Source organism: Diadema setosum, chromosome 14 (assembly GCF_964275005.1).
Source record: "Diadema setosum chromosome 14, eeDiaSeto1, whole genome shotgun sequence".
NCBI lineage: Eukaryota > Metazoa > Echinodermata > Echinoidea > Diadematoida > Diadematidae > Diadema > Diadema setosum.
Genome location: NC_092698.1, coordinates 6,587,905 through 6,601,433, shown reverse-complemented (window position 1 = coordinate 6,601,433; position 13,529 = coordinate 6,587,905). Strand labels below are relative to the sequence as shown.

General features: G+C 40.3%; 1 protein-coding gene across 1 annotated transcript in view; it reads right to left on the bottom strand.

Annotated features, from left to right (window-relative positions):
- The window catches only part of LOC140238027 (non-homologous end-joining factor 1-like), a 10,034-nt gene extending 2,155 nt beyond the window's left edge, over positions 1-7,879 (bottom strand). The window contains exons 1-6 of the mRNA XM_072317954.1: positions 7,810-7,879; positions 6,395-6,690; positions 5,306-5,527; positions 2,778-2,916; positions 1,414-1,475; positions 848-962 (exon numbers count right to left, since the gene is read on the bottom strand). Of these exons, the coding sequence (XP_072174055.1) occupies positions 848-962; positions 1,414-1,475; positions 2,778-2,916; positions 5,306-5,527; positions 6,395-6,607 (751 nt within the window). The 5' untranslated portion in view covers positions 6,608-6,690; positions 7,810-7,879. The remainder of the gene's footprint in view (positions 1-847; positions 963-1,413; positions 1,476-2,777; positions 2,917-5,305; positions 5,528-6,394; positions 6,691-7,809) is intronic.
- Positions 7,880-13,529: the final 5,650 nt, after the last annotated feature.

Below are 13,529 nucleotides of genomic sequence, written 5' to 3'. Positions count from 1 at the left end.
ATAAAATATATCTAGATGGACATAACAGTGAAATACTCATAATTTTTTTTTTCTCCAATAATCATTAACTACTAAAACTGTGCAGTGGGAAATGTTTAAGAGTTTCTCACCATCACAATATAACATTTCAATCATATCTGATCAGAATATCACATAACACATAGATATTCAAAAGGAATCACATGATCTGCAGGTAAGAACACATATTATCTTTAGAGTTTTTGTTTTCAGATGCAAGACATTGAGAAGACTGTAATCACAGACAGTTTGATTCCAATTCTAAACAACTTCAAGAAATGACAGATAAGACATAGAGTGGCTACAATGACAACTTTACATTAAAAAACTTTGATCTTGTCTTGCTATGATACATATCAATTGATTATGAATGTGTTACTTTTACAAACATGAACAGGATGTAATTGACCACTGGCCTTGTTCACATTTGAGAACACTGCACATGAAGTTCAAAATAGTTAATATTACCATCATCATCAGTGCCAGCATCACAAAACAACAATATCATAGAAATCTCATATGATAATCTGTGCTACTATCTTTGAAACTAATCTTAAAAACCAGTAATATTTCACATCTTTCTGCAGCATAAGATGTAACATACTACAAAAAAACCTCACTTTCTTCTCTCCTTAGCTTTTCAGTTGTACACTTTAAAAAAATTCCTTTGTATGATGAGTTTTTCGCCTGTAAATACTCAGAAAAAAACCTCTTTACAGACAATTCCTGCTCTCTGAAAATCATGATTTTATTTCCCTGACCAAATAGAATTGGTCACTTAGGTTAAATGAAAAGTCTTGACGGGAGACCACACCTCTAGTTGCATTACCTTTGTCTACCGGTCTATTCAGCCATGCCCTGGTTACCATCACCTCCTTGTAGAGATCCTGACCCTGACTGGAGAACGCTCTCTTCCCTCCTGCCTCAACTTCTGCTTTGAATGCCTGCATCCAATAACCCCCCAGTGTCCCAGAGTGGATGTAAGATTGAAGAGAGAAATATCGTTATATTACTATACACTGTCATTCAAATCAAGTCTTCTTCGGAAGAGTGAATGGGGGGAGGGGGCATTGCATGAAGCATTCTGTCAGATATTTTTCTGATATATTTGTTCTAGGCCAATCTGTTATGTGTGTTTTGTTGCTTGATGAGGAAATAGTCGCACACTCTTCATGATAGAAACCGTTCAGGTATTACGGTATCATAAGCACTATATAGACCTGCTTTCTTGCTAAGCACCGAAGCATAAACTCCATCTGTAAATGTTGGTCTGCCACACAGCGTAAAATTTGAATTTTCATAAAAGAAAACCTTGATGCAGTTCTAGACACAACTAATAAATGTTGCCATGGTAATTACCTCCATGGTCTGGAGTCACAAACAAGACAGACTTACCTTTGACTGAACCATTTCCTGGTTGAATGCCTTCCCGTCAAACACCTGTGTAAGCTTGTGCTCTAGAAGAAAGGGAATCCAATAAATAGAATTAGAAAAAAAAAAAAAAAACCCAACAATATGGACATTTCTAGCATCTGTCAATGTGACAGACCCCGTGTTCACATTGCTTCCCGCAACGCGGGGCCGCAACGCGGGGAAAGTCCCGAGCTTTGGGACTTTCTCCTCAGAAACCATAATGTGAACGCTCGCTGCTGGGACTTGTCCCCTCGTCCCCGCGAAGCAAGTCGGGTACGGGGACAAGATTTGGAGGGGAGAGTGACCTTGGGCACAATTGATAGCGTCCAGCTGTGGTCATCAAATGTGCGCATGCGCTATGCCTGGATTCAAGTGGCAGAGCTCGCTCCAAGCCCCAAAATGCCCCCACAGCTCGGGGACAGATGAGATACCAATGTGAACGGTCAGTCGTAAAAAAGATAAGATCTCTTGTGGATGTCCCCGCGTCGCAGGGACCAATGTGAACGCGGGGTCAGAGCATATACACCAGGAATAGTTCTACTCCTTCAGTCCCCCTCCCCCCTGCAGATTTAATATTGGTTTCTATCCATCCTAATAAGCTCACATCTTTTTCCTGGAAAACAATTTCATCAACCCTTTGTGTTACCAGGCAGCTAGCTTTTAACTTTCCTAGCTTTTTCATTGGCATCGCACGATCCATCCAAACTTGATCCTTTAGTAGAGTAACAAGTCCACTCAGGTGTAGCAATGTGCCTCAGTCCAACAAGAAGGCCATATAGTGATGCAATTGGGATTGCGGGGATTATTGCGGGGATTAGTTAATCTCCATTCATCAACAATTTGGTAATTTCCAGGCATCTGTGCCAGTCGGCAAAGAAAGCACTTCAGTGTGTGTGCATTCTAGTGAACAAAGCACGGTAAAAGGGTTAAACACTAAAGCCCACAGGAAGCTCAAAAACCGAACCGAGATTTTTTGACAGTGGATACCTACTGCTTCATCCATTATATTTTTTATTGGTGTTGTGCATAAATTCTCTGTTGAAGATAGCTGGCAAAACACAGTGGTATGCAACCAAGTTCACTGTATAACACATTAGATAATCCAATGCAATACTTGCAATATGACACAATAAAATACAATATAATAAAATTACAATATGGTACAACACAATCTAAAAAGATTTGATGCTTGATATGCCTCACTGTACATCATAGTCAGAGTTTCTCATTTTTGTAAAACCTTTAAAAATATAGCACTACAAAGACACACATGCACAGGATGTGCCATCTGATGGCAGCACTGTACATTATCAAGAGACGTGGAGGGGGAGGATGGACCGACTCACTGCGGGATATCTTGGCCCCAGACATCTTGTAGTCTTCAATCTCCTCGTCCTTTCTCTTCATCAGCCTCTGCAGCTCCCGCTCTCGTCTCATCAGCTCCGATACCAGTGTGAGGAGCGGAATGGTCAGATGGGTTGATGCCTGTGGGTAACCAGGAAGAAAAAAAATAATAATAATAATAACACTTGGTTGCATAAGGGTTTGGTTAAAAGGGCATTTTACCGGTTTTTTATTTTTTTATATGTTGTTCTTTTAATTCTAAAAGACCCAGTGGTGCAAACAGAATCACAATTTTATAACGATTAAGTCCGTAATTTAATGTTAAAAATGGAACTTTTTAGGTGAGTATTATGCTAATGAGCTGACGAGCCCGGATGTTATGATGTCACAGGTGCTCTCACTATTACTGATTACAAGTGCTTGCATACGCGTGCGTTAATTCGTATCGAGTAGCAGACGATGCTTAGGCCTAATTTAGCTAGCAGGCGGCGCTTGTGTACTGTTCTATCCATGTAGATATCTCAAATTTCACTAAACCAAATCGCACCAAAATTACAGGATATACTTCATAGCATATTTCAAAGTATTCTCTTATATTTGAACGAAATCAGTAATCGAGAAGTATCAATATTGACGCCGACTTTCAAGTCGTCAATCAAAAAAAAAAATCACTCTTCGCGAGAGATCTTGGCGAACGCAAGATGCACAATCTAGAACTGAAGTTAGCCGACTAGTACTGTGCGAACGGGGAATTTACGCGAGAACTAAACTCAAAAGTGTAATGATTTTTGCGACTTGTGTGATATAGGAACTACATTTTTCATTCAACTTACCACAAATAATTTGTAAATTTATTTATTGCCCCCGATTACTTGAAAGATTTGTCTCATGATATTAAATGGCTAACTTCAGTCTGTGCGTGCGCAGCAGATAGACACTCTAGGTAGGGCCTGGCCGCAATCACTCATGTTAGTCGTAGAGCAGATTATTTTTAGCGACACCAACAGGAAAGTCGACATCTACACTTACGCTTCCCAACATGTGATTTGTTTCCAATTAATGTGAGCTGTTGGATATGAATCATAAAGTACTTCCTGTGAGTTTGGTGCCATTTGGCAAGGTGAATTTTGAGATATCTACATGGATACGGAAGTACGCTAGCACTATACCTACACCAGCGCTGGGATCGCGAAGCGGCGACACTGTGTTAGAATCTACGTGGTCAGGCCACTCTTCCGAGATATGGGTCCTAGCAGGCCTACTGAAACAAACTGTTAGATCTAACATTAGTCCTTGGTGTAAAGAACACCACTATGAGATTTACTCGACTACAAAACATCGGAAATCCATAAAGCAGATACCTTACCTGAAAAATTCAGCACAGGAACAACAGTGCCTGCAGGACAAGGGTCCAGATCTAGATCTGGGGTCTGGACTTTCTTCTGGACTTTCTTTAAGTTCTGGCAGCAGGGTATGTAACGTTACGCTGTGCCTTAGCACTGTGCACATAGGGCCTACAGCTGCAATGTCGACGGTGAGTGAGTGCAAGGCCTACTCATCAAAACTTGGACTGCCACGTAGAACCTACTCCTTGACTGCTCAGTAGTCCTTGTCCTAGTTCTAGTATTTCAGAGTCTATGTGTACTGGGTACCGTTTTCATCTCACTAAGCGTAAATCGTGCGTGCCGTTGAAGAGAGTCTATCTACATTTGGATTTTCGAGATTCACTCAGCCCTCATCTACGTTAGATAGTTTGAACTCGCGAACCATCGCTCGATCATGATCATCAATGCGTAACGTTACTTACGCACGGTCTTCTATGGGCAGCACGTTCGGATAACGATGCCAATTTCATTTTGCATATCTGGAATTTCCCCACAAGTTTTATCTAAATAAAAAGCTGTTGAAGAGCTTGCTTTTAAAGATTAATAGATATTGTTTAACATATTTATTATAGCTCCATAGTGCAATTATACTAAATAACAGCTTTTGGAGTGCTTCGTGTGAAATTTCATCAGTAAATTGGCATTATGTAGTTCGTCTTGCTAATGTCGGAGTTGTGCACAAAGAGCACCTGTGACGTAGGCCAAATTGCGTGGATCGTTCCATGGCTTGCTCGTTTTCATTTTTTTCAAAAAATCATTACAGGCTTATCCTGGGTTTTACAATCCTCTCTTTCCAGTAGTAGGCATCAAAAAATGTAGATTAGAATTATCAGACAATTAGAAAATGTCAGTACAGTTTTCTTTTAAAACGACTCTTGCTTGCTTCATGATATGATCATCATGATGTCCAACAAATGCCTTGTATATCTTTTTGATACAAATTTTTACTACCCCACACAAATTATGTACCATTGGGCTGTGTATTTCAATGCCCCCCATAAGAAAATGATGCATGCTCTCATACCTAGGCTGTGCTAGTCCTTTATTTCTGTGAAAAAAAAAGAGTGGCTTTTTCGCTGGTGAATGCAGTATACAACAACTCCACATGCCTTTACGGACACTGAACACTACTACATCTAACTCACTACTTCATCGGATGCCCTGAGCAGTGAGAGGTCCCAACTGAAAGGGACTCCCTGGGCCAGCTTGGAGGCCACTTTGACAATCAGGGTCCCCAGCCGCCGGTCCCCCTGCCTCTGATGGGGGTAGCTCAGGGAGTACTTGGCGGACTTCTGCGGCTCCCCGAGGAGCTCTCCAAGATGTTGCAGGAGCTTGCTGATGGGGGCCTCTACATTGGGGTTGCACTCCTACCAGGAGAAAAGCAGCAGTTCAGATAAATCAGGGATCAGTACATGAACAAATTTAAAATTGCAACTGATTGACAAAGCCCTTCATCAACATAAGCACCGATTATTCGGTGTTTTTTCTGTTTGTTTGTTGGTAGTAGCCATGATGAGTAATCTTTCATAGACATACATACTTGGGTTGGATTCGAATCAACTATCTCCTGATTATATAATTACAATACAAGCATTGTATCCACTAGACTACCGGTACCAAGTCCAACTGACTTTGACCCCATCCCCGTCCCACAGCCCCCCCCCCCCACCTTGTAAAACATTCCGCTGCCCCTGATAGGGATTAAAACAAAGGGCTTTCATATGTCTGCATTGGTCCCTTCCTTCAATCTCCAATTCTCATACGAAGTGCCCTCATAGTGTGGCTGGACAGACGTTTCACAGCAAACAGGTGGTGTGCAGAATAGGCAAGTGGGCTCTACTCCACATTTTAATACCGTCCACTGAAATTGACCTTACATGTACCAATTCTACAAATGCGATATCTGCAGTAATTATCAATCCCCACTCAAATATCCCTAAAGTAGCTTTCACTCCTTTAAAGGATAGTACCGGTAACACTTATCGACTCAAAACTCAAAGCTCGATCAGTACTCATTTTATAATTCATGCTTTTGTTTTGTCTTTTGTTTTCATTCTGGAGGAAGAGTACAATCTCTAGGCTCTTATTGTCCATGTACTGATACTGTGATTCTTTTATTTGACTACAGGAAAATAACTCTAATGTTGTAGTCAACATAAACTGAGATATTTCAATCAAAACTGACAATTTTAAAGTTAGACTCAACAAGAAGCTGCCACTCTTTTTACCCTCACCTTTGCTCTTGTCTGCACACAGTCAGCGGAGCATTCCTCTTGCCACACAGAGGCATAGTCGTAGACGAGGACGGTATACGACGAGTCGCTGAAGTGGCTCTTGACCATGAGGCTTGTGCCATTGATGGTGAAAGGGACCCAGGGCAAAGCGCTGAGGTCCGGGGCCCAGCGCCGACGCCATTCTGTCTCAGAAATGCCGTCACCATCCCCCATGACTCAATGACAATGTTGAACTCTTCTGTTGTGTTGATATATCTCTGAGTCTGACCACCTTGTTGAGTTCTGGAGTAATGTCGCTGCTCGAAAAGAAGAGCATAAGCAATATTCTCGCTATTTTTACAACAGAAGGATTGTAAAAGGAAAGTAATGCAATGCCAATGGATCCGTTAACATTAACCCCGGCGCGGGGCGATGTAACTAGTAACAGCACGGTGTGTGTTGGGGTTGCCGGTGCAGTTAGGTAAACACGTGATTGGATTCATTACTGACATTAAAGGATACTCAAGTAGTCAAAAACATTCTCCAACTACAACTTGACAAGCCTCCGTGTCTTCCACAAAGATACATTTTGTTGATGTACTTCGTTGACAAGTCTTGCTACAGGGTACGAACACCCTCATAAATTAAATGTATCTCTGAAAAATTGGACCAAGAAGATGTCAATGATCTGGGCCTGGGGGGCCGTTATATTTATGGGGTCACAAACTGATCATGTGCCATCCCTAATAAAATAATATGATTCATTTAGATTCATTCATTCACACATTTGGCAAAATGATAAACTAATGATCTGATACGCATAATCAATGAATGCAAATCCGCTAACCACAGTAGAATAACATTTGAAAGAAGAGCAGCATTTTACCTGCCACACACATTTGCAGGCACATACCACATTCTCAACATATCAGGGAGGTGACACCCACCTCCCTGATGATCGGATGCAGGACGGTATACGATCTACCCTCTCGTCTCTGCCCGGCGTGTCTGTATGTATGGACTATGGTGCATGTAGGCCTACTAGTAGATGATTACTAACTTACAGTAACTTATACCGCCTTCATCGGGTCGATATCGGGCGCTGCAATAGACAGAAAGATCCGTCTGTCCGGAGGACTCTTATATTTTGCCATTAACGCTGTCCCCCATATAGACAAGGGGATCCGTGAAGCCAGACACAGTCTCCGCGGAACATTCCCCGACGGACAGATACAGACCGATCTTTCGGTCAAGCGCTGCAACTGTACTTGATTTTGCTTGGATGCGAAACTGCATAGGCCCTAATATGAGTAATTTAATGCCTGACGTTGTCTAAAATCTCCGCAGAACATATCCCTAACGATATGGACTGATTCTTCAGTCAAGAATCAGGTATAATAGACATACAGAGTAACATAGTTTAAGTACCTACCCACCTTTTCGAAGTCGGTCCGACGCAGGCGCCCCGGCCGGGTATCCAATCGAGACGCTGGCTACGGCTGTCTCCACCTGCGCTGCATGCACGCCTAGAAGCTTACTACCTCAGCTCCCCTCACGATCCAAGATGTTGGTATGCACCGATCCCCCGAGACTCGTGAAGTTAGCGACTAATCTTGATCAACAGGTTTTGATTATTAATCGATTAAGATAAACGATAGAACGAAAATGGCAACGCAGTCGTTGAATGCATGTTGAACGGTTGTACATTCTTCTTCATTTTCTTCACGATACTATGTCCAATATACAAACTAAACAAATTAAATACGTAACTGTGTCAAATAACTTTCGATGATCATTATGGATGTATAGGCCCATCACCGATGAAGAGTATAGGCTACATGACGCAGGTGATTTACTAGTAATCTTAGGCTTTACATGTTTTTATGAATGACATCCCAATGACCATGTATGCACAATGTAGGACTATGGTACAAAGATAATAACACAGGATCATAGATGGCGCTAATGTTGCTATAAAAAAACAAAAAAACAAGCAACCTGATAATGTTCAAATCGAGGAAGATACATGTATTACAATTACAGTGCAATCACAATGATAATAATAATTATCTTTGTTGTTCTGGCCGCGTGTATGAAATCTTCTCTTTTGGTCACATTTTCCTGGTATACACGGCCGAAAAGTGTCTGTACCAAGTTGCTATGTTATGATATAATGCATTCTAAAATCTTTTTGTAGTAGGCCCAAGTATTGTAGATGCTTGTTTTATCGTCATCTATATCAATGATTAGTGTTACAGGCCTAATGGTATATTGAATTGAAATGAATGTATTTCATTGGTATAATAGTGGTGCTCCTGCGTTTTCTTTTCAGTGTTCCACGTCCTACAAGCTTGGCCCTTTAGTGGAACACTCTATTCTGTCGTTATGTGTTTGTTTGTTTGTTTTTTTTTTGTTACCATGACAAAGGGTGCATTGTTTCTTTTTTTTTTGTTATAATATCATTCGTGCATATATTTTGTTTTTATGTTCGATAAACTGTCCTTAATGAGATGAATGAAAGTCAAATCAACAACTTGTAGGGCGTAGGCCATACTTCTTTGAAATGCCTTTTTATGGAAATGAATTGACTATTGAATTGAATAATAATAATAAAAAAAAACCCAGCAATAATAGGCCTATGTGACAATGACTATATATATATTGGCGGTGGGTATAGCGCGTCTATTATGCCCCATTCAGTTCCAAGGACCTGCGCGGGTTCGATTCCCAAGTCTCCCTGTGAGCAATGTTGTGTGTTACGACAGCTCCCATCTACGAAAGCATAACACTCTACTGTCCCCCCCCCCCCCCTCCCCAAAAAAAAAAACCAAACAAACAAACAAAACAAAACAAAAAACAAACAAACAAACAAACAAACAAAACAAAACAAATTACAACGGGACCCTCCGCAATGATATCTTTAAAATAGTGAATCAATCTAAATACAAATTTAGGGTATGAAACCATGGACCTACGTAGGTCCATGATGAAACTAACTCATTACCCACAGTCTTACAGAAAGCCCCATTCGATTTGCTTCAGTGGTCAAAGAGAAACGAGGATACATACTCGAGCAGGATTCGAACCGTGACGACCTCCTGATCACCGGACAGGCGTCATCTCCACTAGACCACTGCGCTTTCGCCCGACAGCAAGTGTTGGTTCTAATCCTTATAGCAAGCAGCGGGTACTGTTTTTATTGTTCAAATTCATGAAATTCTTCTGTCGAGGTGTTTTCATTGCAACTGATTGACAAATTGCCCTATACATCGACGTAAATAAGCACTGAATTGATCAGTGTTGTAATAGTGTAGCCATGATAAAAATCATGGGCGTATTTGATATTCGAGCAGGATTCGAATCTACGACCTCCTGATCACCGGACAGGCATCATCTCCACTAGACCACCGAGCTTTCGCCCAACAGCAAGTGTTCAATCCTTATAGCATGCAGCGGATGGATCGTGACTGCGTAATTATTCAAAATCATGAAATTCTTCCGTCGAGATGTTTTCATTGCAAATGATTGACAAATTGCCCTATACATTGACGTAAATAAGCACTGAATTGATCAGTGTTTTAGTAGTGTATAGCCATGATAAAAATCATGGGTGTACATACTCGAGCAGGATTCGAACCTATACGACCTCCTGATCACCGGACAGGCGTCATCTCCACTAGACCACAGCCGCTACGGCTTACTAAAACACTGATCAATTGATTTATAATACGTCGATGTAGGACAATTTGTCAATAAGTTGCAATGAAAACATCTCGACGGAAGAATTTCATGATTGTGAGAAATGAGGAATTGGCAGAGGATGTCAGGAATCTCTTCCCTCCAAGTTCTGTCTATGGTATTCACACACAAGAGCATCGAAGTGCTAAAATTGGAAGAATCAGACTCATGACATGATTTACAACAATCTACATTTCCTGTTTAAGAAAACTGAATGGGGTGTCTGCAAAATATAAGAGCTAAGATATTATATTTCAAGACCCTGAAGTAGTATTTAGAGAGGTCAATCATAATATTGGGTGTGATCAATTCGAAAATCTGATTGTATTTTTTTTTTTTTTTTTTGGGGGGGGGGGGGGGGACATACTGTATTATGGAGGTCCCGTGTGTGAGAGTCACGACAACTCTTGCAAGGAAAACATTCCGAAGTTCATCGCAAATAAAGGGGGGCCGGTGAAATCAGTGGTCCCTCCTCGCATCCAAGCTGTGATGGACCCCATGCATGATCGAAGACCAGCTATGTAGGTCCTATGTGCAGCTGTGACGGGCCTCCCGCCATCTTCCAGATGGAAAAATGAAACAAAAGTCATGAGTATAAAGGCTTGAGATTGATGAGGTATACCTCACCTATATTAAGTGTCATGTATTAATTTTGTGTTTCTTTATTGGTGCTTTGGAACAAAAAATTTAGCCTTCAAAACCATATCCCAGTGTCCAGTTAGATTTCTCTATGAAGTGTATATCGGGAATATAATTTATAAGATTTTTTTTAAATCAACTTTATACATTGGTGTCGAATTGCATTGCAATGGTAAGTGAGAACAGTGTTGTTTATTATCATATGGGATAACGGATATAGAAGTTTAGTGTTTATCAAAAAAAGAACTAAAAATGTCTACAAATCAGAATTCCTCAAAAATTCCATAATGTCATCATACTTTCTATAATATAAAGACAGTCTATCGAAAACATTTGTTTCTCCATAAACACTGCAAAGGCCTATATGTAACAACCACCGCGCATTGTTAGACCTATAATTCTTCATCTCTTTTTTATCCTCACGCGTAGGGGCCTTAGCTCTTTGGCAAGGAGAATGTCATTATAGCATGGGTTCCCCATAGCATGTAGCCCCCTATAATTTATTGTCTTAATCAAATCTAACTAAAGTGGCCGTTGCAGAGACATCATCGTTTCTACTTACAAGGATCTGTAAAGGTGTGAGGCAATTATGTCAGCATGCACGACAACAATGTGTCGATCGTATCGCCCAGTTCGGATTAACTTTATTCTTCGTCAATAAAACGAAATTTAACAGATAATGTTAACTGATGATATTTTGATTGATCGTTACAACTTTATAAAAATAATTTCTCAGTTTAAGTTACCTATAGGCCTACCCATGGGCTCAACGTCATATTTTTATATACAAAACAATACCTCATTGTTTTTGTTCCCCTGATGAGTTTCAATAATAATCGGTATTACACAAAGGGGAACTGTGCAAGTCATATTACCATAATCATGATAAATATCACATCAACACATTCTTTCTGCACAATTTCACAATTTACAGTGGCGGATCCAGAGGGGGGCGCAACCGGCGCACGCCCCCTTATTTTCTTTAAAAACAAAAGAAATAAAAAGAAAAAATGAAATGAAACCCGGAAGTGGTACCAGAAATATTAGTTGCGCCCCCCCCCCCTTACAGAATTCCTGGATCCGCCCCTGATTTGAAATTTTATAACAAGAGAACAGAAAAGAAAAAGAGAGCCCTCCCGAAATTAACCAAGTAGTAATCGATTACAAGTAAGTTTTGTCAAACTTGGGCGATAACTTCCACTTCATTCGGCTCGATGCACATTTTGTGTATGTTGGCCTTACTTCTACCAGTCAGACCGCAACGTCCTGAAAAGCCTTCGCATTTATCGTACGCGTATGCATGGACCTCGCGGACATGAATACGTAATGAGCTGGGAGACCACATTTTTAAAGTGTCTGTAAATCTAAACGACATTATCAATCTTCATGATTTATACATCGATAAAGAGCTGAAGAGTTGTACTTTGATAAAATTTGACCACTTAAAAGGTTATGACTTATAAAATATACTGAACAAGGCAATTATAAAACGCAAAATTTGCATATTTTTCATTTTTCTTAAGGGGTACACTAGACTAATGAAATTAAGGTGGACCAAAATGGAAGAATTATAAAATGAAAGAGGAAATATCATTCTATGAAAACATGATGACTTTATGTGGACTGATCCTATGAACGGGTCAGGTGGCGAATAAATCATTGCGTTGTACAGTTAATTTTTGACGAGATTTCAGTTTGCCGCGAATACGCGTTTCTGATTGGTTAATTCCCTCTGAGTGGAGAGTTGAACGAACCTCGCGGTATAACAGTAAACGTGTATTCTACATAACAGTAATACACTGTGTGTAGATGACAGTGTAGGACCCTATGGTGTGTGTGTGTGCGCGCGCACAATGTATGTATACGCGCTCAGGTTCAGGCCCTGGGTCCCGTTGCATAAAACTTTTTTAGCAACCTTAGAAAATTCTGGTTGAAATTTGCCCAACCAGAATTTTTTAAGGTTGCTAATCTAAGAATGTAAAATCCGTTGCATAAAAACTCTGGTTGGGAGCTTCCAACCGGAATTTTGTGATTTCAACCGGAAAAAAATCCGGTTGGAGTTTTATGCAACGGGCCCCTGATCTCCACGTAAACAACAAGAACAACACTCCACTCTGATCGACAGCTCAACTTTGGCTTGAACTTTGTTTGCACAACTAGATAGAGTAGCGTGCATTAATAGATAGCATACAAATAAATAATAAAAGATATAGCACTAAAGTTTGCGCACATGAGTTCTTTGGAGCTCTCTATTTGGTATTAGAATAATTATTCCTTATTAATCCACTGTATACATCGCTGAGTAATTTATCTAATGATACCCTGGGAGCGCATGATCATTCATGTATCTCGAATTGCCACACTATGATTTTTACTCGACGAGACTTTAAATTTTTATTGTTTTCTAAGCGAGGGACCAATTCAGTTCTTACTGTGCTATTATAACAAGTATATCTAAAACGTTGACTATCATTCATGTGGTGATTCAACCTATGAACGGGTCGGGTTGGCAATAAATAGAAAGCCTTGTTCTAATTTGTCTCAGGGTCGTTTGGAAAATATCGATAAATTGCAGAGATTTGAATAATGGTATCATAAGCTCATTTTATATAATGTAAGCATTAAAAGGTGTGATTTATTTCAAATATTCACAAACCATGTCAATTAGTAGCGGATAGTAGATCTTCATGTTAGCCTCATGTTGTCAATAAGTGAATCTCGTAGACCATGCACTTTGTCTCTGAATTATCTCGCAAAATCTCGGGTGCTGAGAAGGACA